General features: G+C 47.6%; 1 protein-coding gene across 1 annotated transcript in view; it reads right to left on the bottom strand.

Moving 5' to 3' along the window:
* Positions 1-22,798, bottom strand: part of LOC112859710 (focal adhesion kinase 1) — a 197,950-nt gene that overhangs the window by 58,033 nt on the left and 117,119 nt on the right. The window contains exons 5-7 of the mRNA XM_086695343.1: positions 15,928-16,007; positions 13,902-13,964; positions 111-165 (exon numbers count right to left, since the gene is read on the bottom strand). Coding sequence (XP_086551469.1) covers positions 111-165; positions 13,902-13,964; positions 15,928-16,007 — 198 coding nt within the window. The remainder of the gene's footprint in view (positions 1-110; positions 166-13,901; positions 13,965-15,927; positions 16,008-22,798) is intronic.

Raw genomic sequence — 22,798 nt, 5'->3', positions numbered from 1 at the left:
TTAGCTTTTTCACGTTGTAACTTTTACACCCAGGGGAGAAAACCATACACCACGGGGGAGGTATTTATAATAACATGGTCATCCGATTACAAAAAACAGATTCCAATTACCTTGACAGAATCCAGTAAACTCCTAGGAAAAAATCGCTTCAAACCAACATCTTTTCTGAAATATAAAAAGAAGCATATTAACAAATAACACCACCAAATCAATTAATATAATGACATTGTTGCAAGAACATAAAAGCGATTTAAATTCTTTGTCCTTCCATATAGCATTCAAGAAGGAAGGAAATAGAACAAAGCTCCCATTTACCAGCACAGTCATGGAAGGGGTGGGACAAATCATTCTCTGGACGTGAGTAGAAAATACCAGTACAAGTTGGTTTCAGCAGAACGTCTCTTTCCCTTTTACCCCTCACTGTTGACAAGCCTTGTACACACAGTGCCTCTCGGCGAGCACGGTGTAGGAACACGCTGCCGGAAGGGTCAGCCTCGCAAACGCCAGTTTCAACTGGGGGACAGAGTTGCAGAGAAAGCCGACTGGCCAGAGTAGGGAAAGGTGTGGGATAAACCATGGAAGTTTAAAAAACATTCCTTGAAGTAATCCTAAAAGGCGACTAGTTTGTTTAAGTAAACCATTTCTGATGAAGGGACTCGTTTGGCTAACCACATTTTATCACCTGTGTTCCACACGGGAAACCGAAGTCAAGAAATCAGGTGATCTGTCTAATGTCAGAAGGCTAAATGTGTGGAAATGCTAGAAGGCCCCGTGACTTTCTGTAGATCAGGCTGCAGAACTGGTCATTACTATCGCCTATCTCGAGCCTCAAAGCGCTCTGGCTCTGGCCGAGAAAACAGACCAGAAAGACTTGATCACTCTCCTTTTCCACAGTCCCTTTGGTGCCAAGGGCACCGGGATCTTTGGCCACTAGATGGCCCTCATGTGCCACACAAAATCGCACCTCTGCAGACCGTACCGCCTGTCGGGAGACAGGTAGAGGGTACAAAAGGATCAAGAAGGAAAACACTGACACGGTGGTATCTTTTCAGAATTACATAAGGAAAGCTAAATGGAAAATATTAAAAGATAATACGAAAGTGGTGACTTCTTTCTCCGTAATTTCAAGTTAGCTGTCATTATAAACAAAACTACAGAAATCATGCAGCATTTACGTGGCTGATCCCCCATCCAAACATTTCAATCCCCTATTCTATAATCTGACTACTACTTAGCACCTAAACCAACAAACTCCTTGCTAAACCCAAAATTGGCTTCGGTCCCCCATTCTTTTCACTGTTATTGTTATTATGTTCACTGCATCCTTATAAAAACTCCCTCTCAACATACTGTTTCCTGGTTCCACTTACTCAGTTAATTCATACAACCCACTTGTTTTTATTATATTTTCATTTATTATATTTTTCATGTATTCATTTACTATCTTTTATTACATTTTTCATTTACTATACTTTCCATTTATTTTTCTAACCACCTCCCTTTGTAACTCCCCTGGCTGATCCTTTCAGCTCTGCTGAAATCTGTGCTGAGAGGCTGTAAAAGAGGGACAGTGTCCCCCCAGGGCCTTCCCTTCCTCGCTGCACAAACAGACAGGAACTTTGCATTAAGGGCTTGGGTGCTAATCACCAGGGAAGCAGCAGGACAAGCGCGTAGAGAGAAGCAGCCGAGAGTCCTGAGGTGCTATTCCCCAGCGTTTCCTCCCCTATTCTCCTTTCAGGGCAACTGCTCCCTCACAGAAAGCACTTTCCATACAGAAAGATCTGGACGGGAATCCTCGCCTCGCCACAGGACAGATGTGGCTGTTACTAAACACCTAGAAACCCAAGGTTACCTGTTCGTAAAATGGGAACGCTGCTTCCTGCGGCAAACAGTGGCGCCGAGAATGCAGCAGGAACGTGTCAAGTCCCTATGACTCCAAGGGGGCGGTTTCCTTTCCTCTAGAAATACCACCGATGCCCCTCCTGTCTGGTCAGAGTTTGGCCCACATGCCTGAGTCCCTGTTGTCTGAGCAGAGCAAGGTGCGACCCTTTTCTGCCGTAAGCAGAACACACGGTGGGGGAGGGGGAGGACAGCCGGAAGAGCAGGGGGGAGGAAGGCTGGCAGGTGCCCAGGGAAGGGGCTGGGGCGGGGTGGGCAGCAGAGGAAGTGACAGGCGAAGAGAATCGGGTCTTCTGGACACAAGGCTGTTAGTGCCCAATGACGGGACACATGTGAGAGGACCCCTCGCCCCGAGAAGGGGGGGCTGGGGGCAGGTCTGTTTCAGACACGGCGGGTGTAAGCAAGGTGTACCTCCTGGTGGGGGTTTTGAGGAGGCAGTAGACCACCAAAGTGTCGGGGTGAGGGACCGTCCAGGGCGGGACTGTCCTCCTCCCGACTGTGAGACCGGAACGGCCACAACTCAACCGCGTGACGCATCCACTTTTCGTGGAGTCAAGTGGAGAGCAAAGGACTTAGCGTACTCATTTCTGTCACAGATGGGAACATTAAACAGGGACCAAAAGGGCCGTATGTTTTGTGAAAAATGAGAGAGGGCATACTTTGTGAAAATGAAGGCGATTCCTAGGCATTGCTTTTACTTCCAAGATGAAGACAACTCCATCTCGGGGCGGGGGGGGGTGCGAAGCTGAGACTAACTAATGCTAGCAAGTATAGCTTTTCCAACTACTTCGAGCAATGGCTCTGTAACTTTCGTCCGTGTGCTAGAGGTCTTTTAAATGTGACACCTGGCAAGAAGAAAATAAAAATGAGGCTCAAGTAAGCAAAGCCAGTGAAAAAATTCAACAACAACACATTTCCATTCATGTAATCAGGAAGCCAGTCTGCTTTGGGCTTCGTGGTGGGGACGCCAGAAACCCCAGCAGCGCCTCAGGCGTTGTAGGTTTTAGGGAGGGCCTATTACAGACACCTAAATTTAGACCCTCTCTTAGGACCCCCCGCAGGAACAGGCAGACTGTCCCACTTTCAATACAAGGCCGCCTCTGCGAGCCGTGCGCCCGGCTCCGGTCACGACGTGCCCGCTCATCTGCAGGCTCGAGCTTGGCTTCTGGCGCCATAGAACTCACCGGAACCCAAGCTCCACAACTGTCGGATGACGTGAATCGAACAGATCCTACTTCTACATCTTAAACACAATACAACTTTGTTATAAGACCTTTGTTGTGAGGTAGTTCCTTACTACATAAATGATTGTCAAAGGGCAGGTCCTAAATTCACATAAATTCATTTGACAAAAAATTATCTACAAGGACCTTTTAGATTCTTGCCAAACCCCAATTCCCAAACTCAAGCACAAGGTTTTCAATTTCCACACGAGTTCAAAGGAACCTTCCTAACCTACAGACAGCTGACAAGATAGTAACGTTCGGTGAGAGCCATACTGTTCACTACAGTAGCCATGTGAAGCAATTTAAATGAGTTAAAATTAATCTAAAAATCCAGTTCCCCAAACCACAAGAGACTCTCAACAACAGAGGACAAACAGGGTTGATGGCGGGAGGGGGCGGGGCATGGGCTAGCCGGGCGATGGGGACCAAGGAGGGCACCTGTCTTGATGAGCCCTGGGTGTTGGGCAGAAGTGAGGACTCAGCTGAATTCTACTCCTGAAGTTATATATTAACTAACTAAAACTTAAATGCAAGTAAACCAACAAAATAAAAATCTAGTTCCCTGTCGCTGGGGCGACATCTCAGGGGCTCGGTGGCCTCACGGGGCCGGCTGGGCGCACAGACACTTCCGCCACCGTAGGCCGCTGCGCTGGGTCCAGGACTGGAGGCGCCCTGACCGTCCTGGGCCCGGGGCCGCGGGCCAAGGGCTCTTCGGGAAGGGCAGGGGTGATGCCGGGTACAGCCACACGGCCACTGCGGGACATCCACGTGGGGCTCGAACCTCCCAAAGCCCTGAAGCAAGGAGCAGGGTGCCCGCAGCTCTTCCGGGAGGGAGCTGGGACCGCCTGTCCACGTGAGCCATGTTCTTCCCACTGTGCTCTCAGGAATGGCAGCTTTCTAGCCATTTAGTCTCTAAGACGCAAATTCTTCTCCCCTGAAGCTTCCAGGAGAGCAAGGCTGTGCTCGTTTTCTTGCTCATACTGGGCGCCACATCAGATCACGGGCAGAAGAACCACACGCTCCCTCTTCGCAAGTGAGACCCAGTGTAAACAGCCAACCGCACGGAAGGTGCTGTCAGACAGCAAGGTTCCCAAACCAGTAAATACACTGGTCGAGAGTTAGGGTTCCTGGGACTCAAACTGTATTTGTGATGAATTTTAAACCAGAATCCTCTTGATGAATGTTGAATTTACCTCTGTCCTTCACAGGAAATACTTAAACCACTACTGATGGACAGGACTTCCTTCTCCTTCCCTTTTGCTCAACTTCAAACAAAGCTGTGCCTTCCCACGTCTCAGGGCCAACGACCCGCGTCCCAGTGCTGCCCACACCCCTCCCTCCGGCAGGTGCAGAGGCGCCTGCCCCAGCAGTCCTCCCCTCCCTCAGCGCCTTCTTGACCCCTGGGTCTACCACGCACCAAGAAGAACTCTCCAGAGAGCACCGGGTCCTGCCTAGACACTCCCAGCCAGCGGCCCTGACCTGCACACGTGTCTCCAAGTCCACAGACCCACAACACAGCAGGCTTTTGGAGACCTGAGTACAGAATTAGCTTCACTCTCAAGAAGTTCTTCCATCAAAGATGGATTTATTTCCCCTTTGGCACCACTTCTGAGAACACTGAGACCTTGGTTAACTAATACTCTGTGGACATAATTCCTCAAAGATGTAAAGCCCAGGAAAAAAAAAGCAACCAAAACTGATGTCAAAAATATAACTGAAGTGTGCATTTTCATATAGTATCTCTCTCATCCTTGCCCCAAAACTCTCAGAATTGAGCATCTTTAATATAAAAATCCCACTGAGAGATTTAACCTCTAAAATACCTTAGGCCTCTTAAAAACTGATAAATGCAAAAATTCTCTACTTGCAGGAGTGACGGCTGTCCTTTGGCCGGGTCCAGTACCGTGCTCCTCCCGTGCAGCCAGGTGTGGCCATGGGACTGAGACTCAGCCGCCGTCCCTCCAAGGGACAGTACTCTGCACACACCCGTGTCCTTGCAGGGAGGGGAGACAGAGAGAATGCCCGCCTCTTCCTCCTCTGTGGGGCTGGAGTACAAATGTGACTGGGTCACGGGGTGGCAGGCCATGGATGCCGGGACGGCCAGATTAAAGAGGCCTGGCACCCTGGTGACGAGCGCTGACCGCCTAGGCCTGTTCTGTATGAAAGAGAGATGACCTTCCGTCTTAGTCAAGAACTGTCAATTCATGCCAAACCTGTCAGCAGCTTCTTCTCTGATCTATTACATGGGCAGCTAAAAAAGCACTAGACTGCTGTTAAGAAAAAAGACAATGAAAACAGTGCAACATTATAATTTGCTTCAGTTAATTTTAAATCATGAATTTGTTTTCATTCAAAAAATACTGGGGGGCACCTGGGTGGTGTAGTCAGTTAGGCATCCGACTCTCGATCTCGGCTCAGGTCATTATCTTACTGTTTGGGAGTTCAAGCCCCTAGTCGGGCTCTGTACTGATGGCACAGAGCCTGCTGGGGATTCGGTGTCTCCTTCTCTCTGCCCCTCCCCTACTTGTGCGTGCGCATACTCTCTCTCTAAAAATAAACAAACTTAAAATAATTTAAAAAAAAAGAAAAGAAATGCCAATGGACGGAACACCTATAAACGTCAGACACCGCTAGGTGCTGGGGCGGCAGGAGGGCCCCCATCCATGCAACTGACAATTAGCAGAGGACAGAGACAAGGACACCCACAATTGCAGAGAGATACATTACATGCAAAGACGACTGAGAACACGTTTCTTAAAAAGGCAAACCACTTAAGAAGGAAATGAGCAGAAGTGAAAAGCTAAATAGTTCATTTAAAATAATTTTTTCACAATTCTGTAGTTTTTGAGAAGAATCACTGGTATGTAAAATTCTTTCTTCAACAATATCACAGTCAGAATGGTAATTTCAACCCAGTTGTATTAGCTTATTCTGGTTAATCTGTCATTGTCACGATGCAGTTGTTAACCTTGAGAACAAAACATTTTTCTTCAAATCTCCGCTCTGACCTCCCGTGGCAACGCCTTCCTCTCCCGCCCCCACCTGTGCTCATAAAGGCGTAAATGGAGTCTCATCCCTGCACACGCCCCGTGCCCTGAAAGCGTGCGTCCGCAGGAGGGCACGATCCCAGGCCAGGGGGGTCACGGCCACATGTCTCCCCTTTGCCTGCAGACAGGGCACTCTGGTTCTGCCAAGGTTGCAAAGGCCTGGAAAGAAAGACTTACTCTTTGGTTGTTTGAAGGAAAACCAGAGAAGTCCCTACAAAGTGCTAGAAACCGGCCAGTGGCCTTCAGTGCGATCCAACACAGCTATTTAGAAGGGCGGTAAAGTTGGAGGGGGCTTCTCCACTAGGCTGTGAACAAAGGAGATTGTCTTTAAATCTCCTGACAGAAACTAAGCAACATGTGGACGATTGCACAATTTTTCTCCTTACTGCCAAGGAAAGAGAGAACCCTTAAATAGGCTAATAGGAAATGTGATATTTTGCGTTCTCTTTGACAAAACATACACCTTCCTAAGTGGTTGCAGCAGCGCTCAGGAGGAAAGAGAAAAGCCAAGGCCCCGCAGGCCTGGGGTGGCCAGGTCCCTGGGGCAGGACGGCCAGAGTCTGCTCAGAGCCGGGCCACCCTCAGCCGGCACCGCATCTAAAGCCCTGGCCCCAGCCTTCCCGGCAGCTGTGCGGGAAGACAACGCAGGGGACCGCCGTACACATTTTTAAAGTATTGAGAAAGTACCTAGAATTACTCACCTTTCAAGATGACAGAAACAGAACTTTACCACCAAAGATACATGTAAAAGATTTCCCAAATAATATACTTTACGAAAAAGGGAAACCGACGCCAGAAGGCCGGCTGAGCTAGAGCAGAGAGCGTACAGGCGGGTGGGTGCACCGACCTCGCCCGGCAGGCCCTCCGTGCCAGGGGTGAGGAGTGCCGGGACCGCCGGCCGCCTGCACCCGTGTGGGGCCCAGACCCGAGGGCGGTGCAGCTCAGCCTGTCACGCCCGGCTCTCCAAGAAGCCCCCTGGAGCCCTGCCTGCCCAAGCTCGGACCACCGGGCTATGATTCAAGGCACTGGGAGGCTTGAGTGAGTCAGAGTCACAGAGGACTGACACAGTCCTGGCACCATCATATGCACGCACGTGCAGCAAGAGGTTCCTGGACAAAGAGCAGATCGCATCCCAAGGAAAGAACTTCTAGAACTGAAAAGTACCAGCGGGGAAATGCAACATGAGCTGACGAGGTATGACAGAAAGACGAATGGCTTCCCAAGGACAGACCCGAGGACAGGACACACTCATGACACAGACAGAAACAGAGATGGGAAATGGTTCAGAGCTACCAAGGTCCAAATGTCCCAGCTGACAGTTCCAGAGCTCACGGCGTCACCTCCCGGATGAAAGATGCAAATCCACAGAGCCAAGCAGTCCGTCCCATTCCCAGCTGGGCGAGGAGACGAACGCAAGCTCAAGGCAGGGGTGAAGTTGGAAGAGCAGCCACAGAGAAATGGCGGCAGACGTGTCAGCAGCCGTCCTGGAATGTCACCCCTTGAGCGTGGACAAGGAACATGTGTCAAGGGGGACACCGGAAGAGTGGGCTGAGGTAAACACAAGAACGTTTGAGAGATACAATGGGAAGCATGCAGCCAAGTCAACAACATCTGCCTGACATCATAACATCTAACACGTGGGCTTTCAGCAGAGGCAGAACTAACATAAGGGAAACGGCGCGCGAGCTGGAAGGAGCCACAGAGAGTCAGGATGTCCCAAGGTCCTTGTGCTACAGAAGAGAGGATTAAGATCATTTTATTTATAATTTTTTATGTTTATTTTTAAGAGAGAGAGAGTGTGTGCAAGAAGGGGAAGGGCAGAGAGAGAGGGAGACACAGAATCCAGAGCAGACTCCAGGCTCTGAGCTGTCAGCACACAGCCTGACGTGGGGCTCGAACTCACAAGCTGTGAGATCATGACCGGAGCCAAAGTCAGATACTCAACCGACTGAGCCACCCAGGCACCCAAGATAATTTTAAATCTAGATGTGGTTAAGTTAACATAGAAGGTTAAAACCTAAGGGTAACTAATAAAAGAACAGAAATGGTTTATAAATTTCTGAATCATTAGAGACGAAAGTTTGGAATAAGAAAACCAATTAAGAAACAGACATCAAAAATTAAAAGCCACACACTTACATGTACACACACAAATCCCCTCCACAAAAGACAAAGTTAAAAAAAAAAAATAAAGACAACAGAAATAAAGACAACACAAGCCAGTCCAAACGCATCAGCCATACTAATAAACACAAATATATTAAAGCCATCAGTTAAAAGAAAGATTTATTAATTAGCAAACTGGATTTGAGAAATCCCGCTCTATGAAGCTTACAAGAGACATGCCCGGAAGTATAAGGATGTGAAGAAGAAAAGGAAGTGGAAACCAGGCCAGTGCTGACCTAAAGAAGACCAAACAGACTTTAGGGGGAAAGCCCCCCGGAACAAGAAAGCACGATTAGGCACACCAAGAGACACTGAACAAGGACACGCGATTCGGGAAGGTAAACACTCTGTGTGTTCCAATAAGAAGGCACAAACACAGAGCAAACATGAAGTGAAATCGGCAAAGCTCCCGTCACACAGAGAAACGCGCTTTCTCAGTCACCGACAGGTCGGCAGACAAAATACCAGGAAAGACAGACACTCACAAGCCTGAACAGAAAATGCACTTTTAAAAGCACACTACAACATCTATCTGCTGTACACATACAGCAGAAGGTTAACAGTAGAGTCTGGGCGGCGGACAGGCATGTGCGTGCTGCTCAGGCCTTTCAACTTGCTGTGTGTCTGAATTTTTTCCTAGTAAGTGACTGGAAGGAAATGACCTTACACCAGCCTAAAAGACAGTCTCTACAAAAGCCAAAGAAGCTGTTACCACACAGACCCTTAAAAAGAACTCCTTAAAAAAATTATCTGCACATTTGCAAATGTGAAGATCGAAATAAATCCACAAAGGTTTTAGAATAAACATCAGGTCTAGGGCGCCTGGGTGGCCCAGTTGGTTAAGCGTCCGACTTAGGCTCAGGTCATGATCTCAGGTCCGTGGGTTCAAGCCCCGTGTCGGACTCTGTGCGGACAACTCAGAGCCTGGAACCTCCTTCGGATTCTGTGTCTCCCTCTCTCCGCCCCTCCCCTGCTCGTGCTCTGTCTCTCAAAAATAAACAAACATTAAGAAAAAATTAAGACAAACCAGAATAAACATCAAGTCTTGAAATTCAAAACCGAAATGAAAATGCTGGCACATTTTACTACACTAAAAAAACAAAGAAAAAAAGGGGCAACTGAGTGGCTCAGTTAGTGGAGTCAATGACTCCTGATTTCAGCTCAGGTCATGACTCCAGGGTCATGGGATCAAGCCCTGTATTGGGCTCCTCGCGGAGCCTGGAGCCTGAGATTCTCTGTCTGCCCCTCTCCCTGGCGCGTGTGCGCTCTCTCTCTCTCTCCCTCCCTCTCTCAAAAAAACCCACAAAAAATAAAACACAAAATAAGAACAAGTCCTGTGTGATGAAAGCCGTCTGATCGCAGTTGACGGACAAAGACAATTTGGGAAGAACATACAGAACAAATACTATAAACACAGTTAATATGACAAAAACCTCTTAAGAAAAAAACATAAATATACTGGAAAAACTGGTAAGAAATACAGCCAATTAAAAAAAAGGAATATGAAGTGGCCCACGTATGGGAAGGCGTTCAACAGTAATCGGCCTGAAGTACATAAAACAAGCTATTATTTGTTGTCCAACAGGCCAAACGAACATCGCCTCGTGCGCCTCACCCGTCTGGTGGACAGAGGCGCTGACGTGCAGTCACTGAAAACGTTGTCTCCAGGCTGCTCGTCTGTTAAACCACGTGCTCCATGCGCTAAGAATATTCATGAAGACTGAGACCGCGAAGGTGGCTGACACTAACTGCTGGGATCCGCCCACTTTTATGTTAGGTGACGGGGTGGTTCCGATGTTCTCCGGCTGGAATGTATTACTATCTCTGGACACACGTAAAAACTATTTATTTCCAAAGGCTCAAAGCTAAGTTAACAAATGCACTCTGAAATTCCTTTACTAAAAGTCTGCAGTGACCGTACACAGTATGGTGTTCATGCCGCCTGGCGAGCTCCGGCCGGACCGTGATCACAGCGGGAAGGACGGGCAAACATGAAGTCGGGGCCGGCACAAGTCCGCACGAGGACCCCGGAGCACACAGCGAGGACGGCCCGTGTGCAAGCAGGACCTGGGCCCAGATACTCGGCCGCAGGAGCGTCTCGGCTGGCCCGTCGCCCAGAGAGAGGGCGGCCACACAAGTGACACGACCTCACGGGCCCACCAGAGGGAGGCTGACCACAGCAACACAGGGAGCAGCACGGTCACACCCCGAACTCCAGCCCCCACATCCGCCCCGCTCTTCCTTACCTAGCGTGTCTGCTCTACCTAAACAGCAGACCTGCTAAGAACACGCAACATTCCCCTCGTCGTAACGGCTAACTCCGCTTTTCCCCCACACGCTCTAACAAGGCGCGTGATCCCGAAACTGTGCTGCGCCCATTTCTCCCGTAACAGGAGCACAGGCCCCTGCCTGGACAGTAAGTACCCCACAGTCCCCACTTCCCGGGCCCCACCCGGGTCCTCTGCTCCTGTCACCTCAATTTCTGTAATCTTTACAAATAAGCCAACTTTATGCCAACTCTAGTGCAATCTTTGACTTTCATTTCAAACAGACCTTGAACTGAAAACTCCTGTCTGCAAATAAGAGCAGCCACCAGCCCGCCTTGACGGATACCTGCCTCTTCATTTTCCTTCTTCCAACTATCTGTCCTTGCTGCTACAGATGCACCAATGCCCAGTCCGTGGAGGTTTCACTTGGGCCCCTGATGTCCTGTGCTCCGTGTCCCTTTTACAGTATGCCTGGCTCCCTTCATCCTGTGACATCACAGTTCCCGCTGTGGCCTCGCAGACACAGGGCGGATACGGCTCACACCATCTGTCCCCAGTCACTCCAACAAGACGGGCTTCCGTAGTGACCCCAAGGACGTGCACAGGTGGCTTCTGTACCCTGTCACTAACTGCCAGGTGATTTATAATCCGGGACCTTCTCAGACTTCATGGCACTATCCACCATAGGCCAGACCTCTTCAGATCGTCATATCTACCTACCCGGTGGCTTTTCACCCCTCTAGCCCTAAGCCCACATTTCTCTTTCCTTTTCATTTAAAAAACCTGCATGTTTCCTGGAGTGCCTGGGTGGCTCAGTTGGTTAAGCATCCAACTTCGGCTCAGGTCACGATCTCGCGGTTCGTGAGTTTGAGCCCCGCGTCGGACACTGTGTCTGAAAAGCTCAGAGCCTGCTTCGGATTCTGTGTCTCCCTCTCTCTGCCCCTCCCCTGCTCGCGCTCTGTCTCTTTATCTCAAAAATAAATAAACATTAAAAAAATTAAAAAGCATGCAGGTTCCCTCAGAACTAGCTCCTCCACAAACAGAACCTCTTCCTGTGACTGGTATCCCTGGTGGCCCAGGACAGAAACCAGGAGAGCCCTGGGATCCCTCCTTAGGCTCCTTACCCAAGTCGACCAGCCAGCCAGGCACACAGACTCCAGCTCTGGCCACCGCCCTCCTGACTGCTGGGGCCGCTACGCCCACAACACAGCCTCGGTCCTTCTCAAGTGGACAGGGGGGATGCAAGGTGTCTTGGTTCTTTGCTTCTACTTTTAATTTTCATTAATAAAATTCCAATCCCGCAAATACAGAGCTCTGAATCACAAACCTCCTCGAACCACTGTCCTGCCTAAGAGGGCTCAGCAGCCGGCCGCCAATGTCAAGGACCAAGCCCTTGTGAAGAAGGACCCGCCCCCTCACAGCGAACTGAGGGTTTTCTAGCTGCTGATTGTTCCTGTTTCTGCGCCTTCACAAAGTCTCATCGCACCTGCCCACATTCCTTCTCCGAGACGGGGTGACCACACCTGCTGTGACACCACGTCAGACATCAAGTACCAGGCCCCCCACGCGTCCTCCAAGTACTGCTAGTTCAGCTTCTAGCACACTACTCCACGATCCTGCTTACTTGTCAGAGCCCAGCCTCTAGCTGCGAGCCTCCTGAGGGCAGACAGTTTGCATGATTCATCTCTGAATCTCCAGCACTCGGCGGCCAATGGCTCGGCAGGTGCCTAGTGACGTCTGTTAAGTGAACTAATGAGTAAAAGCTAAATGGACAAAGGAACAACCAACCAAATAATCAAATAACCAAATAGGTAAAACTATTCCTGCTTTTCCTGAACCTCCACTCGAATTGAGGACAAGCCCAGTATCATCTAAGTCAAGATCCTCAGTGATTCCTCCGATTCTGGTCATCTGTATTTTAAGCACCAAGAGCCTGGAAGGCTGAAGAATGTGGCAATTGTAAACAAAAATCGAAACCATAGCGAATGTTCGTTGCTCTCTTTTTAGGTTATTAATGGCATCACGGCTTCTATGCCGTCTACTAAACGTCAGGAAAAATTCTACCTAAAATAATTCTGCCTGCTAAGACATCCTAGCTGATCTCAACTCTTTCACTCATCTCCAACCAACTGCTGTTCACCCTACCCTGTCCGTTAAGGGGCACAACATATGTATAGATGGCGTTCAGATAAACACAGGCAGAGCACTTGGGAAGTGTCCTCTGTGCTGCACGCGGTCACGGACCCCAGGCGGACACACCGCATTCAGAAATCAGGCCGTGAACTGGCTCTCAGAGCCTCAAACAGGACAGACGGCCCAGGTGGTACTCATTCAGCCTCACAGGCTGGCAGAAAGGAGGCTCATGTTAATTATAAAAAATAACCATCGCATCTACTGCAACCAGTTATTACCTCAAATGGTTGTACCTGCTCTGTAACTAATTTCCAAAAATGTTTATTTTCTACTTTTATATGTAAATGACCCCACCTCCCCTGCAAAATCTTGCTGTCAAAATGGCAGGGGTCCTCCCCTGTGTGGCAGGGGTCGGGCTCCAAGAGTCCAAGCAACATGCGGAGTCAGTTCAAGTTGCCATCACAGCAGGGTAGTGACGGACAACCTTTTACTTTATTTTGCCACATCTCCCAAATACCACAAGGAGTCAGTTCAGTAATAACAGAGCCAGAAAAAGTTAGTGTTGGCCACACGTGGCACCACTGCTAATCAAGCTAACAGTGGCCTTTAGCGGGACATAATAAACATCAACTCTCTTTTGCCGCACTAATTATCAAAAAGATGAAGAACAGAATTCCAGCCACCCCAGACACAGGCTCCAGCATGGCTCACATGCATTTAATACAAACCAATACAACAGTCTAAGACATAAGTTAATTCCATTATCAGAAAAATTTCCAGTTGTTCTAAATATTCCAATACATGAGCAAAAAGGAACTCAGGAACTCACACATCTCACTCTGTTTTGGAAAAAACCCTTTGTAAATGTATCCGGAGAATATACATAAAGGCTGAATCGGTAATTCTGAATTCGATGCGAACTACAAGTGAAACTTCTCCCCAGTGTGATTCAATCTACAGAGATACAATGGCCTGAAGACATCTGTCAAAAAATTAAACTGTCAGTTCACACAATTGCTGTTGTGAAGAATGCTTTCCTTAGAAAAACTTTCCTTCTTCCAGATCTAACGGTTTTAGAAGCAGTAGTATTTCAGGTTCTGAAGTGAACTTGAAGTAAACAGCAAGCCCGGGGTCTGAAGGTGCTCGCGGCACGGGGTACTCACTCTAACACCTCATAGTTGGACTTCTTCTCTAGCGCGTTGCCTCGCATCTCCCAATACGAGCGCCTAAAACGGGGAAGACACACATTTACACACAAATGAGGAATTACTACGAGGAATCTCCATGTTGCTAAACAGTAACCACTTTGTGGCTCAGCCGCAAACGCCCGATAAACTATGTGACAGAGACCGGATCTGACCTCCAGCATCATTCCCGTGCCCCAGTGAGGCCGAGGTCACTTAACACAGACTTCGTCCCTATTGGACAATCTTTCTCTTCTGACGTGAAGCAGGTTTGACTCTTGGTAAAGAGGAGACACGAGACTCCAGGTCCGCTGCCTGCTGTCCTCGTCCCTTCTCTAGAGACTGCACCTACGAGCTAAGGGACAGCGGACTCCTGCTGCGGCCAGGCGAGCGTCACGCCCACTGCTGCAGACTCATGTGTGCCACGAAGGCCAACCGCACGGGCAGTAATGGGACAGATACTCTGGTGGGACAGAGGGGCCGGGCTCCTCTTGGGTAAGTGCCGTCCACCACTCTGAATGTTCACGGTCTGAATTCTACCTTCTTACCCCAAACTGCATGTTCAAGCAGTTTTGGGTCTTGCTGGAACCAAGTCCTGTCTCTACAAAACCTGCCATGAGTTGGGGGCGGGGGGATTCCCTCTACACAAAAGCATAAACCCCGGCTGGAGCTGCTGTGGGAGACACTTTGGGAGACACGGACACTGCACATCCCCTCAAGTCATTTCATAGAAGAAGACTCTGTTTCAAACCTGTCTGTAATAACAGAAATACTGGTTTTGTTTTTTAAATTGGCTTCTCTTTGGCCTACTTAAGATGGAAAGTACTAGATTGAGATGAAAAATTAAAAAGGGCCCCAACTGGGTCACATAATTTGTTCTCTTGCTTTCTATCCGTGGCGGGGGGTGGGGGGGGGGTTGAAGGAAGGGTGGCTAGTGGGGTGGCTAATTTGTCAAGCTTTTTCTTCAGCATCTTATTTCATAATAAAGCCACTGGTACCGAGCAGGATGCAGAGGAGACGGATAAACGTGCCGCGGGAGGCCAGGGTGGGAGGGTGGGAGGGAGGGAGAGAGCTGTGTAGAAGCTGGAGCGGTACCTGGACCACTCACGTGCAAGCTGACGCCTCCTGAGCCCTGCTGCAGACAACACACGGCACGACCGTGTAGTAAGAAAAGCATGCCCAAGGACACCTCTAAGTAACACCGGGAAGGGCCGGGAGTGGAGCAGGAGCGTGGACACTAGTGAGGGACGGCCTCTGTTACTTGGATATACAGTGACAGTCGAAGACACATTTTCAGGAGGAGTTGAGAGCTACGCTTAACCATCTTGGGGTCCTCGTAGACAATGTTATCTAACAGCCTTATGCAATATAAAAAATGGTGATGGGGGGGGAATTATCACTGTTTTGAGGACATGTGATTAAATTTTGGCTAGTTTAACCAGCTCATCTTAAACTAGCAGCCCAGAGTAAATTTTAATTGAAAGCCTACCTGAAAACCGTAAAATATTCTTTTATTCAAATTTTAAAATGGTAGCATAGGAGATAACGTATGACAAATGGTGACACACGTTCTCAGAAATAAGAAACATATTCTCAGATTTCCGCTTCCCTTAAACCTGCAACACGGTGGCCACTGGCCATATGTGGCTCTTTATGTCTCAATTTACGTGATGTGCACTCGCACACGGCACCCCTCAGTACCCACTGGCTAGCGGCTGGCAACTGGGACATCGCACACCTGTCACCACAGGAAATCACCGCGGTGCGCTCTCACACCTGCTCACCCATGTGCAATGGTACGAATCACGCCATTCTAATTACAATGAAACATCTCTTTAAGAGACCCGAAGATTCCTGAAATAAGCACTGACAACCTAATTCAAAATCTCAGATTTTATTCGGTATTTGATTAATAGTCTTTATGAGAAAAATGGAGATAGCTGGATAATTTCCAAAACTAACGAAGATGATGAACAAAGCCCTCAATGCACAGTTGCCACCTTACCGTATTTCTAGGCAGCCCAGCTTCAAAGCGATGTCCTGGTCCACCCGGTCAGCTATCTCCGACATGTAGTCACTTTTCACCTGCAGTGGGAAGGGATCGGGGAAACAAGGCCGTTTTAAAGAGCACACCGCAGAGGTACTCGCTCCGTGACTGTCTTTTAGATCTTGTAGATCCGTGATCTGTCTTTTAGAGTGCCTTTCAGGTCCTTTACACCCACTGTGTCAATAATTACGGTAGAGGCTGGATATGAAAATGAGTAATGCCAAAAAGTGGTTAAAGAAATAAAACGGGCTCTTACTAAGAACCCATATACTCCACGAGCACTTCAACTTAAGAAGCAACTCACATCATCTGAACGAAAACCAGAAGGGATCTCCATTTCCCCGCAAACTTGCAGTGGATGTATTTCCTGAACTCAAACTACAGTCCCAACAGCATTCTTTGGACCCAAATGGCCAGGGCAGAAAATTCACATATTTCTTTTTTTTTTTTTTTTAACGTTTATTTTTGAGAGACAGAGCCTGAGCAGGGGAGGGGCAGAGAGGGAGGGAGACACAGAATCTGAAGAGGCTCCAGGCTCCGAGCTCTCAGCACAGAGCCCGACACGGGGCTCGAACCCACAAGCCGTGAGATCATGGCCTGAGCCGAAGTCGGACACTCAACTGACTGAGCCACCCAGGCGCCCCAGAAAATTCACATGTTTCAAAATCCATTTAGCCCTGCGACTGACAGGCCTCCACCTCGCTACCGTGTGTAAGTGACTAATCCACAAAGTCTTAACATGTGGAAAATCTACGACAAGGAGCAGAATCTAAAAACAATTCCACGGGCACCTTCTGCGTAATGATTACGCTCAACTAAAGTAACTGAGGGACTGACGGCAGCTCTGAGAGCACCTGTCAGTGTGAAGACACCTCCCAAGACAAAATATGTAAAATCTCCTCATAGATTAGCATTAAGGGATCGACACCTGCAACCGATTCGGTGATGGGGAGCACTATTCTGAGCCTCGGTTAGTGAAGTGTTACCACGCCCCTAAAAGGAGCTGCATTGTTCTCATTAGCAGGCCTGTATTACAAAAAACTGCACTCGATTATTATGAACTTGGCCCACACAGACTTTTGTGGAAATCCGTCTCGTGTCTTATTAGAGAAGTATTTCCAAAAGCCTTGGTTTTGCCTCTTGGCTCAACACTAAAATATTTACACTTGGGCCCACTACAGAAAAAGTGTGTTGACCTCGGCCCTTGAAACAGATTCCAAAGATCCTGCTCTTCAACTATTACCTCCTAGCCTGTCGGTTCACCCGCTCAAAGGATTTCTACTCCCCAGTTCATGACTGTCTCCTTTGCATTAGAGATTTTGTCATCACGACTTTCCCTCACAAAGAACCTCAACTTCTTGGTCTGTCATCAACCCTTTATTCTGCCTGCCTGGCAAAACCAACACGTAGGAACCAACCACCGCATCCTTGTCCGTGCCTACTGCTGACCAACAGGAGAAACCACACGACAGCGTACGCTCGGCCTCAGTCCAGGACAGCGAACCTCGCACGGTGAGCGGAGACTGCCCGGGAGCTCGGCAGCGTCTGCCTAGGAAGTGCGTTGACACACGGATTCCCACTTCCTCCAGCCGATTCGCCACAGTCTTTCTTACAGGGAAGAGAAAAGTCTTCGGACGGGAACATCCTCGTCAGCGTACTGAGACTCTAGAACCCGGTGTGAACGGTGCTCACCTACTCACTCCTCTCTCGCAGGGGAGGAGCGACGGCCACTTGCCCAGCAGTGGCCAGCCATCTGCGACTTCTGATCTGAACACCATTTCCTCTCAAAACCTCTGCCTCATGTTCTGCATTAGCACCTAGAGCGAGCTGGTCAATAATATCTCCTGACGAATGAGCGGGCAAATGAATCAATTAATAAAGGGCTCAAGGTGGGGTTTGGGTACCTCCGTGTGTAAATACTATTTTCCATGTAAGGAAGCGACAGTAACTTCTACAGTTGGCAGTGGTGGGTACTGAAGACTGAGTCAGTGGGACTGATCTCAGTCCACGAAATGAAGTAAAAAGTTTTAATTCTACAATCACTTTGTTTATACTTCAATTGGTCCTTTCTCCTACATACCAAAAAAAAAAAAAAAAAAAAAAAAAAAAAAAAAAAAAAAAAAACAACCCACAAAAAAACCCCAAATTTAAAAACTAAGTTTTTGCATCAGAAGTAGGTTTATTATTGAACAAGAAATAAAGGCCAAGAGATAAATCCAGACATGTGTTTACAGGAGTGAGAGAAATAGCACGGTTGTTCTGACTGAAACTGTTGATCTCAGTTTATGGTCTGGTGTGGACTTCAAAGAAACCACAGCAGAGCATCGATAACATGAGGAGTAAGAGTCATCATAACAAACTTATCTTAAAGCTTAACAATTTCTAAACAGTTTTCACAGGTGGAAAAATACAACACGTGCTTTATTTCATTCATCAAAACCAAATTCACGTTAGTTGCACAAACGCAAAAAGGGAAAATTCTAATTGAACAATCTCTGTAGAAGATCCCTCTCTGAACATGACTTAAAAGCTCTGAGAGCTGTTTTCCTTGAGACACAGTCTACTGCCCTTGGCTCTCGGAGCTGTGTGCCCCTGGCCTGGGGTGACTGATGTGACCCGCATGAACAGGCCATCTCAACAGACCCTCAGCTCCCCGCAGCCTTACCACAAGCCCTGTGGCCGCCTCCCTCTGTAGGAGCACTGACAGAGAGCCCACTAACGTTCCCTGAGGGTCCCTCCAGACATGGTGTCCTCTGAAACCACCAAGCATGCTCGCATCCTGATTTTACTTCTGGACTCTGGGTTATATACACTCAGTGTTCATTTCTAAGACATTTCCTAACTACCTTTCACCTCCTACTAACTCCCAGCGGAATTCATTGCTTTCATTTGTGATACGGATGTCCTTTACTGAGCATGTTAGGTGTGCGTATGAGTACAAACTTGCTTCCAGTAAATGCACGGAGCACGCTGGCAGGCCGCCTTCTGTGTGATGCCTTACGACACCCTTGTGGTAGCATCATCGTGAGTGGGGCACCACCATCGCCCCGGGTGAAGTCTCGGCACGAGCCTAACACGAAAGGTGGTAACAGCAGAGCTCCCTATGATTTGAGGGACACTCACCAGGGCCCAGGTACTGAGCCAGGTGCTCCACACGTTTCTTCTTGTTTTTTTTTTAATGTTTATTTAATTTGTGAGAGACAGAGAGAGCACGCGTGCACTCAAGGGAGGGGCAGAGAAAGAAGGAGAAAGAGGGAGAGAGATAATCCCAAGCAGGCTCCGCACCGTCAGCGCAGAGCCCAACACAGGGCTCGAACCCACGAACTGTAAGATTGTGACCTGAGCTGAAACCAAGAGTCAGATGCTTAACCGACTGAGCCACCCAGGCACCCATCACATGTCACTTACAATCTTTATGGTAACTCTTCAAGGTCAATAGTCCCATTTTACACATAAAGGTCAGAAAACTTAATTTACCCAAGGTCACACAGCAAGTGTTCTAAGAGTGAGGATTCACACACCAGACCTGCCAACCCCTCTAAGTCAGGCTTCAGTGTGTGCACACACCATCTCTGAGCTCTGTCACAGGGAAGGAGACCAGGGGCAGGTGGGGAACACAGCCCCACCCCGTCAGCCTGTTGCCTGCAGGGGCCTATGTAGCGGCTTCCCGCATACCGCCTGCTTCTCCTGACCACTGTCGTCGTGCTGATCTCAAGTCCAGCACATCCGCAAGAGTCTTCAAAGAAAAGACCCCTGAAAACTGGTGTCTGGCTTTTTAAATTAATCTGTGTACATGACAATGTCAATTTCCTGCTTCAAGAGATAGGGTGCATTTGGACTTCCTTCTGTGGCAAGAACCATATTTATAGCCGTGAGTTTTTTCAAACAACCCAAGTTCTGGACACCGTCCTAGCGAGTGACTGAGCTTGAGGGTCGTTTTGGGGACTCCACGACCGGGGTCTTGCTACCAATGTGAGGTCTGTCAAAGGCCCCACGGTGGACTGAAGGCAAATTTCCAGTGCCCTCACACTTCTGAAGTCTTTCATACAGAAGGGTGATCAAGAAATGTGGGCTGACCAGTATAAATATGCAGGTTTACCTACGCCCTCAATAACATGAGTGCTTCTTAAATCAATAAAAACATATGGGAGTGGACAAAGAAGGGAGGAATGTACATTACTAAATCTATTAAATAAGTACAGAAAATATACCGTCTAATAACTCACGTTAGACTTACATTTATTTTGCCTTCTTTCTGGAAAAGGACAGCTGATCATTCTTAAGTTGAAAATGTCAGGTATTAAACTAGAATCTCCCTCTTGGAGCTGCTCTCTCAAGACGTTTAACTTACAGAAAGCTTTACAGCCAAGAAAATACAGATAGAGAAATCAGTTTGTGATAACACAATTATCTGAATAAAAAGTAGTAAAAACAAAATGGGAGTACAAGGAACAGGCAGGCTGGTCAACAGGAAGCCGTACACCCTGGAGCCTCACGTGTCTCCACAGCCAAGTCCAGACTCTGTGCCAGGAGTTCAGTTACAGTCCTGCCCTTTGGATCTTCTCTCAGGTTCCTGCTGGTGCTCCTTTTGCCACAGAAGTCACCATCATGTCACAGTGTTTTTAGGACAAAATGGATGGATATACAGTTGACACAGGAACACGTGTTTGAACCACACAGATCCACCTACGTGTGGATTTTTGGGTAAATACAGTAAGTACTGTAAATATATTTTCTCTTATTTCCTGAATATCACTTTTTGTCTCTAACTTAGCTTACTTTTCTGTAAGAACATCGTATATAATACAAATAGAATGTACAAAATACACGTTAACTGTTTCTATTATCTGTAAAGCTTCATTCTGATCAACACTAGGCTACTAATAGTTAAGTTATGGGGGAGTCAGAAGTTGTACATGCATTTACGACTGTGCAGGGGGTCAGCACCCCTCACCTCTGCCTTGTTCAAGGGTTAACTATACTCGTTTTTTTGTTTTTTTTTTTAATGTTTATTTATTTTTGAGAGAGACAGAGACAGAATGCGAGTGGGTTAGGGGCAGAGAGAGAGGGACACACAGAATCCGAAGCAGGCTCCAGGCTCTGAGCTGTCAGCACAGAGCCCGATGAGGGGCTCGAACTCATGAGCCATGAGATCGTGACCTGAGCTGAAGCCAGATGCTCAACCAACTGAACCAGCCAGGCACCCCTGTACCCGTTTTAATCTTAAGCTATCTTTAAGAGAAAAAAATGACAGCCCCGTGTCTGACCGATGCATCTTAAGCACTGAAAATTTCACCAGTGCCAAACGATTTCTATACAAGTTCTGCATCAATACAGATTTAGTCAATATGACAATTTCTTGACTAAACATGGACATGGTTCTTTCACCTAATGGCCACTACTATTTGCAAAAGGGTGCCAATCAAATACACTTTTAACAAATGAAATTTCAGAGTGATAAAGAATAAAACGTTATATGGCAAAGGACAAATTTGTATCAGGGTAAGACACACTTCCCTTGGTTTATAATGAGACGTTAGCTTTCGCATCAAAACTTACTTTCATAAACTTCTGCTCTACAGTGAATAGGGTTATAACAAGATTCTAGTTTATTTTTAGAGTGTGCTGATTAATAGCTTTCAAAATATTCTAAAATAGGTCAAAAACACTTAAGTGAATCACTTGTAGTATCTCAGGGTGGTAGTCACGTTTACATCTTTAAACAAAACGGCATCTGCAAAATAATCCCCGACTAGTAACCCAACACTCAGCACAGTCCACAGACATGCTTCCTTCATGACACCATGCAAAATAAGGGGTATAAAGAACAGTTGGGCACAGATGGAATTTCAAAATAAGGAGTTAAATTAAATTAAAATAGATTGCTATAAGTGTTCTCTCTTTCATGGAATTGAAATGGTGGTAGAGAGGAATTGAACATAATACTTTTGTATCTACCTTGATAAAAGAGCCAAAATAATAAAAATACTTATTCTTCTACAATAGAAATAACAACAGGTAACACTCAGAAGTGTTCACTAATCCCCAAGCTAGATCCTACAGATTCCCACATGGGAAATTCAGCAAAATAATAGCTCATAACAAACACGCAAGGAAACGTATCACTGAGTAAGAGTCAGTGTAAGCCACCACCGACAGAACAGATGCAAAGCCCAAGAATCTCAGATTCAGAAGAGACATTAACTCTATGTGAAATAAAAAAGAAAGAAAAGGCAGAAAAATCAGAAAATAGTAAGGGCCATAGTAGATGGCCTGGCAGATTTTCTTACGGGGGAAGGGACACAAAACTTCAATAAAAACTCAGCAAATGCATTACACATCCAAGTGTTTGCGGGGGAGAAGAGCTGGTGTTCTGACAGATTGATCCGAATCACAGATTCCCGGGGGGCAAAGAGCCGAAACGGGAGAAGGAAGTGGCTGCACAGGGACTGTAGCCTGAGAGGTTCTAACATAGTCCCGCAGGGAGAACGCAGGCGGAGTAACAAAGAAGGGAGAAAAGGCAAGCGCTGAGTGGTTATCAAAAGGCATTTCAAGAAGTGATAAAAAGACACGAGCCCACAGGTAGAGGGTGCACATCACAGATCAAGCAGGAAAAAAATGACTGGAAATCCACACCTAGTCTGTAATAGAACCGCGAAACACAGAAGACAGAGAAAAGGTCTCAAAGCTGCCCAGAGAGAAAGGACAGATCACATTCAAAGAAAGACAGGATGAGAGTCAACCTCTCAACAGCAGTAATAAACATCAAAGCTCTGTGAGAGAGCACTTCCTGCCCTGCCCTGTACCCAGCAACACGTCTGTTCAAGCA

The sequence above is a fragment of the Puma concolor genome, chromosome F2 (genome assembly GCF_028749965.1).
Source record: "Puma concolor isolate L17-30 chromosome F2, mPumCon1.1.hap2, whole genome shotgun sequence".
Lineage (NCBI taxonomy): Eukaryota > Metazoa > Chordata > Mammalia > Carnivora > Felidae > Puma > Puma concolor.
This window is presented reverse-complemented; position numbering and strand designations above follow the sequence as displayed.